The sequence below is a fragment of the Gracilinanus agilis genome, chromosome 3 (assembly GCF_016433145.1).
Source record: "Gracilinanus agilis isolate LMUSP501 chromosome 3, AgileGrace, whole genome shotgun sequence".
Lineage (NCBI taxonomy): Eukaryota > Metazoa > Chordata > Mammalia > Didelphimorphia > Didelphidae > Gracilinanus > Gracilinanus agilis.
In genome coordinates, this window is record NC_058132.1 from 391,219,694 (window position 1) to 391,242,165 (window position 22,472).

Consider the following 22,472-nt stretch of genomic DNA (forward strand, 5'->3'; position numbering starts at 1 on the left):
AAAAAAAAAAAAAAAAAAAAAAAAAAAAAAAAAAAAAAAAAAAAAAACATAGACCAAGAGGCAGCTGCTTGGAAAGTACTTAGACCAGGTACAATGACTCTTCATAAGTCTCTTAACCTGCCTTGTGCTCCAATATTTGTTCCATATTTTCAATATTACATTACTCATTACATAATCCTTTATCTCAGTGTGTGCTCGTTAAAGCATTTTGGATTTAGTAGTGTTTGTATTGTAATATCCATGATCTTAAGTGGGGTGAAACTGCCTCGCAGAATTTCACAGTACCCCCCAGAACTCCAGGAGGGGGCAGTTGGGGCAGTTAAGAACGTGGGAATAAAAAGCCAGGATACCCAGCTTACAAATGGACTCTTTGGGAGATCAAGGGTGGCTTGGAGAGAGGGAGGTTTGCTTCTCTTTTGGTTAGCTCATCTCTGACCTCAGAGAACAGGGTGCTACTTTGATGTTTACTTTACACAGACTAAACCAGGCTGTGCACAGGAAAATACCTCAGTTGAAACATCTCAGTCAATCTCTAATTTAAATAGACCTTCAGTCAAGATTTCCTTCATCATCTTAAACTTGATAACATTAGACTAAGGGAAAAGTTAGTTTGTGAGGGAGTTTAGAAGTTAAGTTATTCAAAGGCATTCCCCTCTGGGAAATGCTATATCAAATGAGTTTCCTGAAGTTATTAGGAAGCTTTCCATACCCTTATCTAAAAAGGATTCTATTAAAACTGTTATTCCTTCAGCTGTAACCACCTCAGGAAGGGGAGGAGAAAGAATTCTATTCACTTACACCCCTCCCCCTTGCTAGGATAGCCAGCTTCATCCTTGGCTCTGACTCCATTACCAATTGTTTCCAATCTGACCCAACTGCCCCCTATCCTGGAGTTCTGGGGGGTACTGTGGAATTCTGTGAGGCAGTTTCACCCCACTTAAGATCATGGATGTTACAGTATGCATGCATGAGTGTGTATGTTTATAATGTGTGGGAAATAAATATTTGTCACTTAATTTAGATTTACTTTTTACAACTAGTTAAAGTCAAATAACAATCATTAATTAAACATATTATATATATGTATATATATATATATATACATGGAGAAGACAACATGAAAACAATCCCATACAAATAAAATATATTCAAGATAAATTGGAGATAATCTTTGACAGAAGACATTTTCTCTTCTTTGAGAAGACACTAGAAACATAAGCCCAACATAAACATTTTAGCAAATTATAATAAAATCAATAAGAAGATCTAATATTTAAATAATATTTTAAGTTTAGCAAAAGTTTTACATATTGTTTTATTATTCCTATTTCATATATGAGGGAACTGACAGGTCTGAGAGAGGTTCAGGGAGTTATGTCGCTTCACACAACTAGCAAATATCTGAGGTAGGATTTGAACTTAGGTGTTTTCAGATCCTAGGTTTAGTACTTTATCCACTATGACACATAGTTGTCAGACATGCCAGGCTGGAGGATAATGAGTCAAATAATATGATAAAATAAGACTTACCTTTTTTTTTTTTTTTTTTTTAGGTTGTTAGGCTCTCACAGGACTAAATTAAGTCTGGAACAGATATGTTCTTTCATGGAAAGGGATAGGGTGCAATAATATCTCTGGCATTCCAACCAAATGTTCAAAGTATAAACATATGTTTGTTTTTTAGATTTTGTTACTTCAAGAACTCTCCCTATTCACTCTTAATAATATAAATTTCTATTTCTAGCATAATATAAATTATTATATAAATGTATATATATTATATAAATCTATTTCTACTATAATATAAATTTCATTTCTAGTGCTTGTCATTTCTTTAACTGTTGTTAAAAGTTTTAATAATTATTTTTGGACCCCTTAACCTTCCTGAAGATGGCAGGTAATATGATGTAGATTATTAATTTACTCTCATGTGATACATTTTCCATGTTCATCATTGTGAAAGAAGACACATATAACTTATATAAAAATACTACTTGCTATGTAACATATAAATGCATACATACAGATATATCGGCTCTATGTTAAAAGGCGAAGCCTTATTTTCCTTGTTAGAATCTTCATGTATTATATACATAGATGAGTATGATGTATATATGGGTATGTATGTATATGTGTGTATGTATGTATATGTGTGTATGTGTATATGTGTGTATGTATATGTATATGTGTGTATGTACATATGTATATATGTATCCTCCCCCAGGATCTGAGCTAGGGTTAACATGTAGAATCCACAGAGAAAAAAAGCTCTAAGTATTTTCACAAGTCTTTTGATCCTCATGCTGAGAAAAGAACCCAAAGCCAGTTAATTGGCATTTATTAGATTATTTTAGATGAAAGATCTCCCTGGTAGGTTTTCTGCCTATATCAGTTGCTTAACAGTCTTTAAATGTTCACTGTGTCTTTGTTTTCACTGCTAAAATCAGTTAAGAAGGTTTCCTCTTTTCCCAATAATAACTTCATGGATAAGGATTCAACAAGGTCTAAACCACTTTAATTCTTTCCAATTTAGATAAGATATATCTCTTGTAAGCTAACCTTTAGGAAATTTGGAAACATTCCAATCTAATACTGTCATCTTCCTCGACCAATTTGCTACGCTGGAAGTTTTCAAAGCAGAAATCTGAAATTAGAGGTATTAAATGGCACTCTGCTTACCATCAATCATCATTTCAAAATCACCCAAAAGGAAGAAGCATACACTTTAAAATATGAGCTCTTTGAGGGCTAGGACTATGTATTTTTTTCACTTTCTTTTTATTCTCAACACTTAGGACCATAACTGGCACAAAATAAATATTGAATAAATGTATATTATTTGACATACATATTAGAGATGGGGATTTTCCTGTAGAAAAATGGAAAGATTGAAAGCATTCTTGGAAACTGTCCCTATTTCCCCATTCAGGTCTCAGATTTAAAGGTTTTACACATACTGTTCTTGCTTCTATCCAGATATAAAGAATAGCTTTTAATAAATCTCTTTTGCACATATAAGTCTGGTGTATGAGTTGTTTCCTTTTATTTTCCCTAGTGTCTACCCTGAAATACTACTTCATCACTCATTCAGAAAGTCATTTGCCAACAAATGAAGTCATTGAAATGGCTAAGATGAGCTGGTCAAGTTTTCTTATTTAAAAATTATTCCAACTCAAATTTTCTACATGTCATATGCTATATAAATGCCTGTAATTTAAACCTATCTGTAAGAACCTAGTGTATAAAGAATTTCTATTACCAAAATTATGAAATGCAAATAGATGGAATGGATTTTCCACATGTGTGGAAAACATATGGAATCAGTTAATAAATATATCTGTTTATCTGGTAAAAGTAGTATAGAAGGAAAAATTTGACTCAGAGTTAAATCAAAAGAGCAAAATGTGTTGGATTGCCTTTGGAATATATATATATATATATCTTCCATTAATGACCCTAATATTCCTTTCCAGGAAAAATTTTTTTTTGGGAAAATATAAACATTTTGTGGAAGTGAGATAAAGAAATCAACAGTCTCCAAAGAAGTGTACAAGAATTTCACATAGAGGGCAATGGAAAGGGGCATGGTGAGTATGAGCCAGCTGCAACATAAAATCAATGTGGAACTTTAAATACAAGGATAAAAAGATACCATAAAGGAAATATATAATAGGGAGAGAAAACAGGCTAGTTTTGTAGATAGGGCACATCATAGGTAGTCATCCAGAGTGTTCCATAGATACCTTTACAATGACAAGAAAAAGAACACTCCAAGCAAGTTGGGTGAATTACTTCTCACCACCACCACCATCATACACACTTTGGGGAACTTATGGGAAAACATGGACAGAAGTTGTACATTAGGGCCAAATCTATGTGGGTGGTGGTGCAACCCATTACCAGATAAAACTTCCAAATGGATGATGTCACAGATCCATTTGAGCATGAACCAACTAAGAAGTATAATCATAAAGGTCATTAGAACAAGTATTGAATTCGTTTTTCAGCATTTGGACTCTTAATATCTTGCATTTCCTCTAAATAGAAGGTGTTTTACAATAGATAAATGCTTTGTGCTCTTGGCATAATACAATTTCCAAGTTGCCTATGATGGTCATTTTTATTCATGACATGGTTAAGGTGTAAATGCATCCGACTATGCCAACTGTGTATTCAAATATACATAGGTCAAGGTATAGAAGGGCACATGATGAGATGACAATTTATTTACAGGGAGATGGCAGAAACAATTTTCTCCTTCCAGAAACTGTCAAGGATGAAAGACATATAATATAGGACAAAAGAGTTTTATTTTAAAGAAAATTACAATGAGGGCTTTTAGAAAACTTTCTTATATGTGAGGACATTTATAATTCTTTTTTTTTTGATGTACAGAGTGAAGAATGTAAATAAGTATATGTCTAACTAAAGAAGAATTCTTGGTCTTTTTTTTTTTTTGGTAACTTGAACAGACACAATTATCAATATAAACAAAAGCTACTGACCTCCAAAGTCTTGCTTTTTCCATTAAGTCTACTGCAGAGCCGTTGGTAGTTGGTAATTAGGGTGTCAAGTTCCTTTTTTAAGGCATCATGTGCGACAGGTGGAGCACGTGCTATGAAATTATTCATAGAGTCTGTGAGGAGTTTTACTTTGACTTCTTTCTGCTGGGCCTCCTCCTTAGCGCTCTGAAAAACAAAGGAAGTCATTCTATTAATGTAGGGATTTAACTTCGGAAGTGCTTGTGCAAAAATTACCACATTTTTCCTCTCAGAGAATTCCTTTTAAAAATGTATGCTATTTAGTTGTTTTTCAGTCATGTCTGATTCCTTGTGACTCCATTTGGGGCTTTCCTGGCAAAGATATATTTTCTTCTCCAGCTCATATTACATATGAGGAAACTGAGGCAAACAGTATTAAATGGCTTGACCAGAAATCACATAGGTAGTAAACATCTGAGACCAGATTTGAACTCATGAGGATGCCTTTCTAACTCCAAACCCAGAACTAAGACCACTGTACCACCTAGCTGAGAGGTATGATTAATTACAATTAGCAATAATAACACCCAAAACATACAAAATATAGCACTGATTGTAAGTTTCTACTTAAAGTAAATGAATTAACTTATTTACCTTTTAGAGGTAAACAAAATGATATTTATCTGACATTTAATTAAAATACTAAAATATAAAAATTTTAAAATAAAAATATAAAATATTCTGACAAATACTACATATGTGCATGTGTATAAATGTACACATATTTCTATCTCTTGTATAGTTAAAAGAAAATAAGGAATTATAATTATATGTGACTGACATATATGATGGATTTTTAAAATCCCAAATGTAGAAATATGACCTTTTTATAAATTATTGATTTTACTGACAAAGCTAAGTCAATGTATATATTTTAAAATTCAAAACAGAAATAAAATCAGAATTATCATTATGTTTAATATCCTCAACTATCAAAAAAAGCAAAATCATATAATAATTTAACTCAAAAGGAGGAATATCACAGACAATAAAGTACCAAAATACAGGGAAAAGAACTATGGAGTTCTAGTTATTGTATAACAGTCTTTAAACTGGAAATCTGTAGATAATCTTTCATATTAAATTAACAATTAGAAAACAGGTTTGTGGAATGACCAAAGATAGAATAATAACATCAGGGAAAAATAAGTTCTTTTAAAAAAAAGTTTAAAAAAATGTTTTTCTTTCAGGGCTTCACCTTTAGTTCCTCAACTGCTTTTTGGAGCTCTTCTGGTGTTTTATACTCAAAATCCCTTTCCAAGTATTCTTCTTCTGCCTGTGTTATCCATTCATGCATCTCGGACAGATCTTTTCGAAGACTTACAGTCTTATCCAAACCTCCTTTTAGGGCTTCCTTTTTAGCACGTGCCTTAAAAATAAATTGAAAAACAAAAATCTTAAAACCAATCTATTCTTGCCATGTTACTGTGTAAGGGTGGAGAAATAATGGAAAGTATGAATTGTAAAAGTGAATGATGAAATAGTTGCTCTAAAAGAAATGGGGAAGTTAGCTAGGGCACATCAATTATCTTTTTGTTTAGATCAGTTAATATGCTCTTTCAGTAGATATATATTAGAACCTACTCTACATTCCTAAACAAATTGTAGTCTGTGATTCTAATAGATAAGTACTATGCCATAAGAAATGACAAACAAGATGACCACAAAAAACCTTGGAAATACCTATATGAAGTGATACAAAGTGAAGTGAGCAGAATCAGAAGGTTGTACACAGTAACAGCAATGATTTAAGATGATCAGCTTGGAATGTCTTAACTATTATCAGCAATTGAAGCATCCAAGACAACTCCAAGAGACCCATGAAAAAAAGGTTACCCACTACCACTGAGGGAACTGATGGGGTCTGAATGTAATACAATTCCTCACTTGATTTAACTTAATGAGTTTTTTTTCTAATATAAGCAATATGTGTCTTCTTTCACTTGACAAACATGGAAAATACATATTGCATGATAGTACATGTATAACCTATATCATATTGCCTGACTTCTGAGAGAGAGGAAAGGAAAGAGAGAAAAGATGTATTACAAAATATGAAAAAGCAATTATTAAAAATTGTATCTACATGTAACCTGGAAAATATAATTAAAAACCTATTCTTTTCATAACACTGTAATTAAAGAGAAAACAAATGAACTAATCTGTTAATAAGCTTATAATCTAATGAGCAAAGAAAGAATATAACTACACAAAATAATCCAAAAAAAGAGAGAGCAAAGAGGGCAGAGGAGGGGTCCAGGCAGCATATATGAGAAGGTTAGAGAGAAGAATTTCTCCTGAAAATATAGAGAGATTTAAGAAGGAGTCATGAAGGAAATAATAACTAAATTAGAAGTAAAAAAAGGAAAGGATTTTAACAGAAAGAAATAGAAAGGAGGAAAGGGACAATCTGTAGCAGGCAGGACAAATGACATGGGCCAAAGAAGAGAGAAAAAAGAGGGCAAGATGAGAGCACAGAATGAATAATGGTCTGCTTTGATTGAAACACGTAAAATGTGAAACAGCATGACCTGGAAAAAGCATTATTTAAACCATATTGTGAAGGGCTTTGAACACCAAGATCAGGGATTTCTGTTTTGTTCTTTAAGCAGCAGGGAGTCAATAAATTTTTGTTTTTTGGGGTTTTTTTTTTTCTTCATTTGCTGGTTTGATTTTAAATAAAGTGACAAGTGCAGAAAAATTCCTGAGAAAGATCATTCAAATGGTAGTGTGAAGGATGGGTCTGAGAAAAGAAAGAAATGACTGACTAGTAGTATAATGATAGTTCAGCTTATATGAGATAAGATAGGGGTCTGAATAAATACTTTGGTAACTCAGAGGAGGGTACAGATTAGGAGTGGTTAGTGGGGTAGGAGAAACCAGAAAATGTTATGATCCTGAAGCCAAGGGAAATAGGAAGTGGTGGTTGACAAATGCAGAGATATCAACATGGTAAGGATAAAAGAAAGGCTATTTTATTTGTGGACAAGAGGTCATTGAAAACCATTGAGAAAACATTTTCATTAGAATGTTAAGAGGAAAAGCAAAATTGCTGTAGGTTAAAGGATGTGGAAGTGAGGAAGGAGTTGGCAAATCCTCAAAGGGTTGTCTCAAAGCATGTTCCATTTCAGAAAAGGTAGGGGGTCATTCTAAGGAGCAAAAAGATGAAAGCAAAGCTGGAAAAAGGATAATGTACTTCAAGTGATGTCTTCAAATTCATGCCTCTGCTTCTCCAATCCAGGGGAACCTTTGTTCTCTTAATGTTTTGCCCTGATAGTATTGTCAAAATTTCCTGAAAACCAGAAAGAGTGAGAAAGGGAATGTGAACAGACACAAGTATTTCAGAAGCTGCCCTTCATGGAGGATCAACCATTGTGTTTCTAGGAATATCGACATGTCTATTGAAGGATGGGTATAGAGAGGAAAATTGAGCCAGGTTTTGACCTGTTTGAAAAAGCATTCTGAGGAACTGAAATGGGAGGGCAAAATAGATTGGGGAACGAAAGGGGAGTGGAGTTTTTGGCTAAGGAACATGCAATATGGCATCACAGGAGGAAGAGGATGTTATCCCTGAAAGAGAGTGATTTCTACCCCCTTCCTGGAACTCATTCTCCTGATATTTTCATTGGAGCAAGAATTCCCAGACAGTCTCTGATACATCTTCTGCTATAAGGTTGTTGTAAGGGAAAGAGAATAAGAAAGAGTTAATATGAGTAGATTAAATATGCTTTATTGAGTAGTAAAGTTCTTTTCCCAAAAAATTCTGATTCTATCCATATGATTAACTAGAGAATTAAGTAAGGTTTCTGTGGCCCCCAGAGAAGTGCTAATAATCCAAAAGCCAAGGTTTTTGGTTTCTTACTAGAAAGATCTGGCAAAGATACAGCACAGTGCCAAACTAGAACCAAATAACATTTGTGTGGAGAGGCAGAATTCTAACGCTGAATTATATGTCTTAGCAAAATAATGAAAAAAAAAACCTAACCTCACTCTATGTATAGACATATATGAGTATAGATTTATAGATTTTTAAAAATCGATCACACCTAGGGGAAGGAAGAATTTTTTCAGGGTCAAAATCATACTGGAGATATGTACTTTGTACTTTCTTCATGACATATTAAACTAGCCTAATATTTCCTCTAGTAATCTAAATGTGTATTTTGTGTTTTTTTCTGTTCTGACTAGTTAATCAGGGATTCCCTAAATGTATCAATCAAGATCTTCAGCTAGTCAGTTACCATTTCAATTTTTGCTTCCAGGAAGATATTGGTATTTCTAATCTTTTGCTTCTAAATAATTTCTTCAGAATACTTCTTTAAGAAATGAGTTATTTCTAGGAAAAAATAAGTCTACTAGCCTCAGGCAATTTCTTCTGTGAGTTAATATGACTATATTTTTGTAAGCAATAGCTTTTTTCCATATGGCTTCACTTAAAAAATTATTGTTTTTTTGACTCCTTTTTTTTTTAAAACCTATTGCCTACATGATATGTAAATGAGGCCCAGGGATAGATGGCAGAAGGATAAAGTTGGCCAGAAGTTAAAGGTTTGGAACCAAAGAAGGATATCTTATGGTTAAGTAGTGCATACTCTATTTGTTATCAAGGGGACATTAAGCAGAGTAAATGGAGAGACAGGAACACAATATAAAACTATATTAGGTTTTAGGGGAGTAACCAGAAAGAGAATCAGAAATACCAAATATAAGATAGATATGCATATTCATATAGAAACCCTAAATGGAAGTAAATAGCTGAGCTGATTGGAGCAAGCAAGTGAGCTATAAAAGAAAAACAGTCCAAGCCAAAAGAACCATGCAAATTTCAAAACAGAATTGATAAAAGGGAATTGGAAATGAAGGTAAAGATAATATTAAATGAATCTCAATATCATATAATAAAAACTTTCAAGTGTGATGAGGTTTGCTTAGAACCCAAGGCAAGTCAGGTAGGGTAGTGACTGGCAAAAGAAAAAGATACTGAGTGATGGGGAAAGTTAGACCAGGAAGACTACAGGGCTCACCACCTTTTACAATGCTGGTAGGGACTAATAATGAATTATTAGAACTTCTAAAGGACCAATTATAATAGAGAATTTGATTAGTGTTAGAAGTGTTCTCCAACTTCAAAGATTCCTTATAATCCTGATACTAGTTTGCTGTTGTCCAATAATTCAGACATATCTGATTCTTTTTGACCCCATGGGGCCATCAGCTACCTATGGGGTTTTCTTGGCAAGGATTCTAGTTTGCCATTTCCTTATCCAATGGATCCAGTGGATCCTTTTGTCAGGCAATCTGAGGTTAAGTGACTGGCCCAGGATCACATAGTTAGGAAGTATCTGAGGCTGGATTTTGACTCAGGTCTTTCTGACTCCAGGTCCAGAGGTTACCTTTTAGCAGTCTATTAACCTTTCTTTGTGGCTTTTTTAAAAATTGGAAATATAGAGATTAATTGAAGTGGCCTTCAATTCTTTGAGTTGACTATCAATGAAAGGGATTTTACTACATAAGATGCAGGAGGTGGGGCCAGAAAGAAAGGTAGCACAGTGAAAGAATGATGGAACTGGAGTTTGAAAGACCTAAACTCAAATCCAGACACTTATTAGCTGTGTGACCCTGGGTAAGTCACTTAATCTCTGCTTTCATTTCCTCAGCTAGAAAATGGGAATCTTAATAGAGCTGACCTTCCAGGTTTGTTGTAAGGATTATATGAGATAATATTTGTAAAGTGCATAGTGTGCTTCCTGGCCTGTTGTAGCTGCTTAATAAATGCTTATGGTCTTTTTAAAAATTTGAATTCTTAGACTTTATTGCACTTCAAAAAATGGAAACACGTGGCAGTTCATGTTCCATAATCAATATATCGAAAACATGGAGTTCAACACTCACATTATACTAGCTGCTAAATTAATTCTGAAACTGTACCAAATTCTGCAATGTAAATTTTAAACTGTTATTTACACAACTAAAACTTATATATTCAGATTCTAATACTGTTATGTTAAAATGTAGCAATCATTTTTTCTAGGCAATTATGTATTTCACAAATCAAAGGTTTAATGAAATAACAAAAACACTATTGTTACCTCTCTCCCACCCCAAGTGAAAACTAAGGATAATAAATGTAATTTCTTCAGAAAGATATTTCTGAGTGGAAGAGTAGATGGTATCAATATGTGAAAACTTTGGACTAGTAAGTAAAGTGATTCAATCCCTTCACTATAGAACATGGATTTATAGTTCAGTAAATAAGGTATTTCAAAAACATAAAATAAAATAAGATCTAAAGGTAGACACAAGAGGTGACATCAGACATAAGAGGAAGAAAATAACTAGGGAATTACAAGTGAGCCTTAATAGTATCAGTATATTCAGTTCATGTGTGAGAGGGCATCACAGGACATGATGAATCTGTACCTCTGAAAATGTGACAAGTCCAAGGAGATTATTACTCATATTTGTTGAGATGCCAGCAGTCTTTGGGAAGACAGATTTTTCATCATGCCATTGACTCCTATGCCAAAAATTTTCCAATCCTTCTTAATTCTAGTTCTTTTCTTTGGTTAATTATTTTGTATTTATTCTGTATATGGCATTTTTATATACATAGAATTGATGTGGGCTGACAGTAGGCAGTAAGGGGTAGTGATAGGAACGGGACACTCACACTCTGATATCTTGCATTTCTCACTAGTTAGCACTGGTTAGACATCAACTACAAAATCTGTAGTTTCAGCATTAATCAAGCATGAATTATAGATTATTCAATTATCCACTCTCTGTGTTGGATCTGTAATATTTTATACTAGGCATCAGCTTTGTGTTCTTAGAAATAAGTAATTACCTCCAGTGATCCTGCATTGTTCAGCACCCCTCCACACACACGCCACACACCCCGTGTTCCCACTCTAGAAGGGCAGCAAGCAAGACCTCTTCTACATTGACGGATGATGACAAGGGAGGAACAGGGAACCTGCATTCTGCAGACTCTGGCATTCTAGATTTCACAGTGCCAAAAAATTTCTTATTACCCTAGCTTTTCCTATGGGAAGTCCTCTGCTCTTGCTGCATTCACACACAGCCTTGGAGGCTATCGTGTCTCAAGCCTATCTTTGGTTATACTAGGAGGCTATCTACTCAATTGCCTGCTTTTGCTTTGGTTTTATTCATTATATCCTTTCCTAATGCCTTTGAGATTCTTTCTGATTGTTTTGTGCAATAGAATAACTCTGTAGTCTGCTATACTTTGCTATAGTTTTTAATTTTATTCCTATTCAGATTTAACCTGATGTAAATTTCAGGTTTTTGCCAAACTAGATTTCAGGTATTTGAACTGCAACATTCTTAGACTGAAGTCAAATTTGGACATGGCTTAATTATATTCAATAATAATTGCCCCCCATACATTTCTGTTTATAACTTTGAATATTTTATTCTTTTAACCTCTCTGTCATGCTCATTTCAAAATAGACTCTCTCCTATTTATAGCTTTCCAGGGGAAAAAGATAAAAATGAAAGCATGTACTAAAAAATGAAGGAAGTTTATTTTTCTATAAGTGACAGTTCATTTTGTGAAGCCCAATCTATATTCTTGACATTCAATTTTTGAGCCTCAGTAAGACTAAATCATGTAGTCTGAAATATCTATTTTGGACATATTTCTGCATTGGAAATAAACTTTGTGAGATAAAAGGTTAATTATTCTGAACTGAAAGTGTCTAAGAGAGTTCAAAAAAATCAGTAAAAAAAGTCAAAAAGAGAGGAAGAGGAGACAAAGAGAAGAATGAAAATAAAACAAAAAGAAATCATATCACAATTCTAGACCACCAACCTGTTGGCAGATATGTTCCCACTGAGCATTAAGTTCTTTCAATTCTGTTTTGACTTTGGAAACAAACTGCGGCTCTGCTTCATTCTGTATCTTCTGCCCAACTTCATTGACACTGATTAAACTTGGGTGTATTGTTTGGATGTCATTTACTAAAACCTAAAGAAAATAAATGTAACATTATTTGAAAATTGATGTAACCAGGAAGAATAATACAGTGGAAAGAATACTAGACTTGGACTTGAGAACTCGGGTTCAAATCTCACTTCTGACATGTATTAGTTGTTCTAATTTGAGCACATTACTTAAAAATTTTGAGCCTCATTTTTCTCATCTCTAAAATGAAAATAATAACTTTGGCACTTAAATAAAAAATATGCCTTAAAAATAAACTGAGATGATGCATGTAAAGTGTTTTGTAAACTTTAAAACAATATATACCCAACTTCTCTAAATTTAAGATATGTGAATCAGAAGAAAAGAAATACAAAACTGATGTGATTTTATGATCTTTCTGGTTTTGGTCTTTTAACTGAAAAAAGTTTTTTTTAACAATTTTTAACAAATATTTTCTTTATTAACAAAAGAAAAATAATAAGACTTTTGTTAAGTGAATAAATCTGAAATTACTAATATGAGTTTGTATTATCATTAAGATTTATGCTAGCATAAACTAACATCACATTCCTCTTAAAGAAAGTGAGATGGGTAGTAAGAGGCCTTAAATTTAATGTAAGATCTGGGTTCAAGTTCCAGTTCTTATAATGGGTTTCTACTTCTTCATCTATAAAATGAGGAAGATAATATTCATATTATCTAATAATTTGATAAGATAAACCATAATCATATCAGTGTGAGTTCTTATTCTTATTAGTATAATTTTGAAAAAAATATGGAATTTCAAACACTGAGTATTATAGCAAGTATTTTTAATGAAAGAGACAAATGAGTTGATATTTTATAAACTTTCCCAAGGCACTATTAGGCTTTTGCAAATATAAAAGACAAAAGAGGGAGTAAGCTAGAATGACCAGAGAGTTGGGCTCAGAGCACAAAAGACCTGAGTTTAAGTCTTACTTCTGACTCAATTTGTCTGTGTGACACTGGGTAAGTCATTTATCCTCTCATGCCTCTGGGCAATTCTTTAAGACTGTAAATTGCAGAAAAATGTGCTGACTTGAATAATTAGAGGGGGATATCCTCATCTGAGAGTTCTCCATACTATGTTGCTATTCTTATCCCCCAATAGAAACAGTTATCTTAATTATTCCCAATGGAATTATTCCTAAATAATATGACATTTATATAAATGTGTCTTACTGTGCACTGCTCTAGTTGTTTTTCCAGAGCTTCTGAATCCCCAAGAGCTGGCCATTCCTCCTTCAGGAAAACATCTACTTCTGCCATCCATTTCTTCAGGGTTTTTATGTCATTCTGTAATTAGAGAAGTATGTTATGGCATTATTAGAGCACCAGCTACTTCTCATACTGTTTATCACTGGGATATTTCTACATACTAGCACTGAATTTTTTCCAAGGATTGGAAGATGTGTACAATTAATTCTTCAACAGAAAATCAACTTTATTTAAGATATATTATAGTCTATGTTTAACCCTAGTTTACAAATTCTGTTATTTAAAGCCAAAAACTGGCTGTACAATGTAGTTTTATGATGCCATTGTTGAGAATATTAAATCATTTTTCCCTTTAGAAAAAAATGTAAGCTACAACATGTGGTGTTACTAAGTGTGCCCCCTTACAGTATATGAAATAGATTATGAACAATAAACTCAATTCAATTGTGTCTTTATAGCTTCCCTCACCCGAACCTTCCATAAAATGTTTTCCACATTTGATAGTGTCAATTTTCCCTCTGGCTTTAAACTCTCAATGCAAACTTTCATCATCTTAAAAAAGAAAATATCCTATGTATATACTACTTTGCTTAGGTGCTGGGGGTAATGAGCAAGTGAAAGATTGCATCTAGACTTGTTCTCCATGGCTCCAGGGGGCAGAACAAGAGGCACTTGGAGAAGGTTCCAGAGAGGCAGATATTAGGCTGATATAAGGAAAATTTTCTTATCAGTTAAGGGCTTTGAAAAAATACCAGAGGCTGCCTCAGGGGGTAGTAGATTCAAGCTTACCAAAGACTGCCTAGTCTAGGCTGAATGAGCAATTGACAAAGATGTTAAAGAAGAGAATATAGAAAAGATTAAATGAAATTGGATAAAGTTGGATCAGACTGACTAAGGTTCCTTCCAAACCTGAGATTCTATGATTTTCTTTTCAGTTCACAAGAAACTTTTTATTATTCCACATAGTACTATCCCTATTACCTTTTGCTTCCTTTTTAGTCACTTTACAAGTAATTTTTAGTCACTTTTAGCTTTTGCTTCCTTTTTAATCACTTTACACTTCAACAGCTTTTACTATTTGAAACTACATATGATTGTGAAATGTTTCCCTTTATTTCTATGGTCTCTCAATTGTGCAGACATTGCCCTCCAATTCCCCCCTAAAATATTATGATGAAATTTCTGGTAACTCCCCAAGTCCCTATCAATAAAGTTGCAAAGGAATCATTTTGGCCAACCCATAATTTCTTTATTCATTTCAACATATATTGTTCTCTTGGCTACAGTTTTCTTGTTTCTTTTCTTTAAATCTTATTTCTGGTTACTATATTTTTCTTAATGCAACCTAAGATGGTTTAATGTTTCTTGGCAGTATTATTATACATTAAAAATAAGAACTAAAAAATGAAGAGACATAAACTTTTCTGATCTACAAAATAGGACAGAAGAAGATGATGCATGTGAAAATGATTATTGTTGTTCATTTATTGCAGTTGTGTCCAACTCTTTGTGATCCCATTTGGTGTTTTCTTGGAAAAGATATTAGAGTGGTTTGCTATAACCTTCCCCAACTCATTTTTAAAATGAAGAAAATAAGGCAAAAGAGGAATAATTGACTTGCCTATTCATCCAGCTTGTAAGTGTCTGAGGCCATATTTGAACTCAGTAAGGAGTCTTTCTGATTTCAGGTCCAACACTCTATCTACTCTACCATCTAACTGTCATAAATCTATTTAACATAGCTCTTTAAATATTTACACATTCAATTTTAATGTGATAGTACCAACATTGACTTGCTTGCCTGTGTTTCCTTCTAAACTGAACTTCCTTCTACTCTTTTCTGAGTATTTCTAAAAATAATTCTATGAAACTCTTTTCTTCCTTTCTTTTTCTTCTTTTTTCTTTTTCTTTTTTATATTGCTATTACTTTTTCCAAAATATCTCCCCACAGCTGCCCATGTGTAGTAGGAACAATATCAGAATCCATTCATCCATGAAATCTGGGCTAGTTTCTCCTTAGAAAGTACTGAGATCATCCTAGATTCCTGGCTGACATCAGAGTCTAACCATACAGGTACTGACATCGCTTTCTGTTAGCCCAAATACAAAGCATCCACAGGAGGCTCCAGGGGCTGATACAACTCAGGTTAGGAAAATTCATTCAGCTGAATCAACTAGAGGCAGCATCAGTGCCTACCTCTTGTTGAATAATTTCCTGCTGAGACTAAGTAAATCTCTCTTTTTTATTATTATCTGTTGAATGACCTCTGAGCCTCATTTTGATCCAATACTGAACTTAAACTATTATATGACTGACATGAGTCAGGCTCAGTACAGGAATTCCCTGGCTCTTAAATAAAATCTCTACCTTGTAAGTCATACAGTAGTATGTTAAACTTTTACCCAAGTAAGGCTAGTACATTTGCTATGTAAATTGTGAATTTTAAGGAAACTAGGTTGTGTTATTTTAGGAGGAAATGAATAGCTGAAATCCTTAGTTATTCTATAAGATATCTTCAAATTAAACTTAAATAGGAATGAGAGTCTGGCAATAACTATTCATAATTTAATTTGACTTCAAATTTGACAATTTGCATGAATTAAAATGGTATTCACTGGTTGAAGAAAGCTATGAGTACCAAAATGTAACTTCTTTTTAATTGTTTAACTAGCAATTTTTGAAGAAATTCAATTCAATGATATAGTGTAACAGTGAAGTATTTTCTATTCAAAGATAAGCCTTCTTCATCAATGTTGGGAAAAGTTTGTCTTTTACTTAGAAAGTTTAAACTAAAACACTGCTAATCATGAGTTTAACAAAATACAAACAAAAGATGTACAGTTTTCATTAGACTCTCAATGGATCTTAATTTAACAGTAGATGTATGACTAAATTCTAGAAGTACTTGCTCTTAAATGGGCATTGATTAATATCCCCTTAGTTTTCAAGGTAACCTAGCCTTAAAAATAATTTCTAACATTTAGGGAGGGGAAAATAATGGCAATCACAATAATTTATATTTATATAATCAGTTATGGTTTATAAACTCTGCATATATTATCTCAAGTTTATGTTCTTATTTTTCCAGAACCATATCATTTTAATTAATGTCCTCCCTTCCATTAAATCTAACATGCTTTAATTTTTACTCATTTCAACTTATAGCCATTTTACCTCAATGAATTGCATTCCTGGACTAGAATAATGGTCCTAAAGATGAGAAAAGTAGCATGATATATCAGTGGTTCCCACACTTTTTTAGCCTACTGCCCCCTTTCCAGAAAAAATATTACTTAGCGCCCCCTAGAAATTATGAAGCTATTTATTGAACTCAGAATAGAATGTAATACCAAAAAAGTGTGGCCATCACTGCTTTCCTGGATCGCTGTAGCACCCACCAGGGGGCGGTAGCTCCCACTTTGGGAATCACTGATATAGATGAATGAATTCTGGCTCTGAAGCCAAAGGCCAGTATAGCTGTAGATCCTGCCCCTGCTGTTTATTATCTATGTGACTGAAATAAAATTTTCCTTTGTTTCTCAATTGGTAAAATAAATGGTTTGAATCATATGATCTTGAGGTCCCAACCTCCTCTATCTTCACAATTCCATGATTATATTTATGATTCATCACTTTAGGATCTTGAAGCTGTACTCAAAGTTCTGTGACAATGATTATAAAAAAAGTTTAAGAAAGAAATAGGAAAAATATGGAGAATATTAAATTTTATTTTAAATCTATGAATTAATTGTTTCATCAGCTCTGTCCACTTTTGAGGATGAATTAAGCGTATTTGTCTTCTGGTTTACTCTGTGGGATGGATTGTCTTTTTTTTTTTTATTTATATTTACTACCACGTTAATGTTTAATCAGAGTTTCTTTGTCAGTACATATGGCATATAGTATTTTATTTGCTCCATTCGTCAATTAATAGTTGAAACATCTTCCCAGGAAAATATGGTAGTGATAGGGACTGGACCCATTATTAAATTGACATGAATCCTCTAGAATGGGTTTGCTGACAGAAGTTTCTGCACTAGGACTTTAGGATTAGAATTGATGAACAAAGGCAGATTTGTGGTCCTACAAGGAACTCAGCATAAAAACCACACCATTCATAAGGCAAACATCTTGAAGACTCAAGAAGAATAATTCCCAGGAACTGTTATCCTAAAAAACAGATACTGTCTAATTTTGACCTCACTTTCCCTCAAATCTGTATATGCTTATGAGAGAGTGTCACATAATACAGGGAGATATTTTGTACCAAATATACTACCATAGGGACTACCTGTTTCTAAAAGCTTCAGATTCAATCAATCAGTTAATATTTATTAAGGACTTACTAGACGTCAGGCACTATACTAAATGTGGGGGATACCAAAAGAGACAAAAGATGTCTTTACCCTCAAGGAACATGCAAGGAACAAGGAGGAAACAACATTCAAATAAATATATACAAAGCAAATTTTATACACGATTAAAGGGAAATAATTAACATAAGGAAGGCATTGGAATTGAGAATTATGAAAGGTTGGAGAAGGCTTTTTGTTGGGACTTAAATGAAGGCAGGGAGGGTCAGTAATCAGTTCAGTGGAGGGGGAGCATTCCAGACATAGAATAGCCAGAGATGTATGGAGCTAAGAGATGGATTGCCTTGTTCATAGAACAGCTAGGAGTGCAATGTGTTTGAATAGAAGAGTACATGTCTTGGAGTAAGGTACAAGAAGACTGCAAAGATAAAAGAGGGCTAGGTTATAAAGGTTTTTGTATGACAAGTACAACATTTGTATTTGATCCTAAAAGCAAGAGTTTAATGGTGAAGGGGAGATGCATGACTAGAGCTCTGCTTTAGGAAAATCACTGAAGTGACTTAATGGAGGATGGATTGGAATCAGGAGAGAATTGAGGCAGGCACCATACCCACCAACAGGCTATAGAAATAAGAAGCCATGAGTAATTCATGGATGAGAGTGCTGTCAGTGTTAGAAGAAGCAAGGTGACATATGCCACGATGTTACAAAGGTAAAATGGTTGTGTTTTTGTAAGAGCTTGGATAGTGAGATAGAGTGAGGAATCCAGGATTACCACTAGGCTGTGGGCCTGAGGAATTCCTCAGGGAATGTGGTGTTACCCTCTACAGCAATAGGGAAGGCAGGAGGTATGGAGGGTTTAGGGTGAAAGACAATTTATTATGTTTTGAAAATATGAGTTAATTTAAGATCTAGTTGGAGATGTCTGAAAGGTAATTGGAGATCTAATACTGCATGTCATTAGAGAGATTGAAGCAGGATGGGTAGAATTGAAAATCATCAACATGCATTTAGTAATTAAATCCATAGGATCTGTTGAGATCACCAAGTGAAGTAGAATAGAATGATTTAGGGTGAGAAGAGGCTCCAGGGTAGAGCCCTAAAGAACATCTATGTTTAAAGGGTATGATATGGAACAAAGTGCAATGAGGTCATTTAGGTAAAAGGAAAACCAGGAGAGAATGGTGTCACAAAAACCTAGAAAGAAAAAAGTATCAAGGAAGAGAGTCATCAGTGGTGTCAAATACTAAACAGATGTAAAGGAGATTAAGGATTTAGAAAAGGTCATTGGATTTGGCAACTAAGATATCATTGGTAACTTTGGAAGGAGCTGTTTTGGTGGACTGATAAGAAAGCCAGATTGTAAGGGGGAAAGAAGAGAATGAGACAAGAGAAAGTGGAGTACTGATGTCTAACTCACTGATATAATAAGACTGATATGGGGTACAAGCTCCTCCTGGACACCCCAACACCCAAGATTGTTTCTCAGTCAGAAGAGTATATGTAAGACTCATTTTTTCCCTTGCATTAAGGTAACTTTGAGTCCCTCTGGCCTCTCCCATCATTCTTGATGAGCACAGATAGGCATATCCCAGCTTGCTCCTAATAAACATCTACTTTATGTCCCAAATATCTGATTGCCCTCTAAACTAGACAGTTCACCCCCTTCTGACTTTGAGGCATAGGTCATAATAACATGACACATCTCAGGTTCTAGAGACCCAGTACCATGCCATCATCATCCCTTCCCTACTAACATAGACCCTATTGTCAAAAGGGTATATAAATCCCAGAACCTATCTCTTTGAGGAGGCATTGTCTACTCCTGCACACTGTCTCCTGGCCATTTCTACTTGACTTCTAAATTAATAAATTTATCTTTTTTTAAAGCTAAGTTTTGAAGTCTTGTATTTTTGCAAAGGATAACCTGTCACAAACCTGGGGTTCACCTCATGTTCCCCCCAACAAGATGAATCACATTGGTGGGGGGCTTATAAATCATAGTAAGAGAAAAACATCATCCCAATCTTTCTCCCTTAGAGTTGACATAGCAGTAGTACCCTAGGAACCCAGACCACCACTGTGATTAGTCTTTGGCATAACGAGTACAGAGAATAAGTATAAGTTGGACATTTTTTCTCAAAAGGCTCAGATAAGCAAAAAAGACCAATCATGAACACTATCATTTTCAGAATTCTTTATAAAGAAAGGGAATTCTTTATTCTCTTTGTCTATTTTTATTCTCTTTGTCTATTTTTAATCAATCTGCTTAACCCATATATAACTCATACTTAATCCCTATTTAACACTTTGTTAGCCTTTAAGTAAGAGAATTCACAAGTCACTTATTTGAAGAAGTAAGAATTCACAAGTCACTTACTTGGAGAACTCCACCCTTTTAACTCAATCAATCAGAAACTTGTGAATCCTTTAATAAGAGCTGACACTTTCAGAGGGGGAGAAGTGGATCCCACAGACACTACCTCCCTGGGCAGTGCTAGGCAATTTGGAAACCGTGATTGGCCCCTGGGAGAGGGGAAGGGACAAGAAGAGATTATAGAAAGTCCTGAACTTCTTCCATTATGTCCTCTTTGATCTGAATCTGGAGCTTGGAGAATCTTGGACTGGGTCAGCAACTTAGAACTACAACTTTGGACTTGGACCTCTGCTTTGACTGGGGACTTTGGCTCTTGGGTGAGTGAGTAGCTGGCCTTCCTTTCCTGACTTCTGGAGAAAGATTAGTTCCAGAGAGGCCTTCTCCTCTTGGAGGAGGCTGCATGGGTGGAACTCCTGGTCCTCTGGTCAAGGGTTAACATGCCCTGCTGGGCTGAGCTGAGCATCTGAGAAATATTTAGTGTGATATCTACCCTCTTTTTGAATTTTTTCTACTTTCACTTTCCACCTCTTTGTAAATAAAAGCTATTAAAAGTCATTTTTTAACTTGTTATGATATTTTTAAATTGGCAAATAGTAAGATTAACTTAGAATTCTTATATATTTAGTCAAGCCCTCAATTTAATTCCTTACACAATATTTAATAGCTAATTATGTATACCCTTAATATGCCCATATTTAAGAACTATAATTTAGGTAAATTATGTATTATAATTATATAAATTATTATAAGATATAACAATGTATATTACATAATATGATAATATAAGAAACATATTTATAAAAGTATAATTAAACAGTCTTTTACAGTGGATAGAGTTGGCCTCAAAGTCAGGATGATCTGAGATTAGTCTTCATCTCTTATTAATCCTAATTCTTTGACCAAATCACATAACTTTTTCATGGGTCTGGCCAACTCTAGGTGACTAAGTTGCAGAGAAGATGCTAAGTAAACTGCATTAATATTTTCTCCCTCTCAAGAGTTCCTTATACCAAGAAAATCACAGGTTTAGCAACTATTCCTCAAATTTTATCTTCTTTTCAAGTTTTCAAGTAGTAATATAGTTCTTAGATAAATCTTTAAAGTGAAAATGTTTCTTGAAAAAATGAATTAATCTAAGCTAATTATAAAAATATTAAAAATTAAATATTCAATTTATACATGTAATCAGGATTTATCTCAGCTTAGAACTAGGTAACAATCAAAGGCTCTTCCAGCTCTAAATCCTAAAAACCTATAACAAGAGCAAGGCAGATGAAGACAGTCCCTGTTTTCAAATACTTCATTATGTATAATAAACAGTAAAGTAGAAGTTTATATTTTAATGGGAAAAGAAAATTTTTTGTCTATAGGTTCTAAATGGAAAGGGTGAGGAAAATGTTTCTAGGTATCTGTGATTCTTTGGTTAAAGATCTTGCAAGGCTGATCTGGAGTATTTATATGAATGTCAACTGTGTTTTAACTTCCACTAAAACACCATTTCCATCTCAGATTGTATCACCTTTGATGCAATTCTATTCAAATCAATTCCACAGAATTAAACCTCAACCATAAATTTTAGTTCTTTATTTACAAAGGCAAGGAGTACTGCCACAACTAAGAGTGATTATTTATCAGTCTTGAAATATACTGTTAGGTGGCACAAAGCCTTGAATTTAATTTATATCTTTTCTTTGACTAACTTAAAGGAGTATTTCATTAAAGGGGGAAAGGTCAATTATTTCCATGATAATTATTTTCATAATAGGCTATTATTATTCATTTTCATTTCCAGAATCAGATCTTAGCTGTCATTTCTAAAAGGGTCTGCAAATTTAAATTCTTATAAAACATTTAATTATCTAAATAAATCAAATTAATTTTAAACCTTTCCTTCATCGACTATAACCTCAATAAAACTACACAAAATGATTCACGTTTTGTAAATATAAGGGTTGACTATAACTTCAGTGATTCCAATCTAAAATATTTTTTTCAAATAATGATTTTTGTAAATGAGCTATGAAAACCTCATTATTATAATCATATATTTATA

At 33.8% G+C, this 22,472-nt stretch overlaps 1 protein-coding gene across 2 annotated transcripts in view; it reads right to left on the reverse strand.

Annotated features, from left to right (window-relative positions):
* DMD (dystrophin) overlaps positions 1-22,472 on the reverse strand; it is a 1,921,557-nt gene that overhangs the window by 1,493,813 nt on the left and 405,272 nt on the right. For both annotated transcript variants that reach the window (XM_044670154.1, XM_044670155.1), the window contains exons 22-25: positions 13,693-13,806; positions 12,376-12,531; positions 5,740-5,910; positions 4,506-4,688 (exon numbers count right to left, since the gene is read on the reverse strand). In XM_044670154.1, coding sequence (XP_044526089.1) covers positions 4,506-4,688; positions 5,740-5,910; positions 12,376-12,531; positions 13,693-13,806 — 624 coding nt within the window. The remainder of the gene's footprint in view (positions 1-4,505; positions 4,689-5,739; positions 5,911-12,375; positions 12,532-13,692; positions 13,807-22,472) is intronic.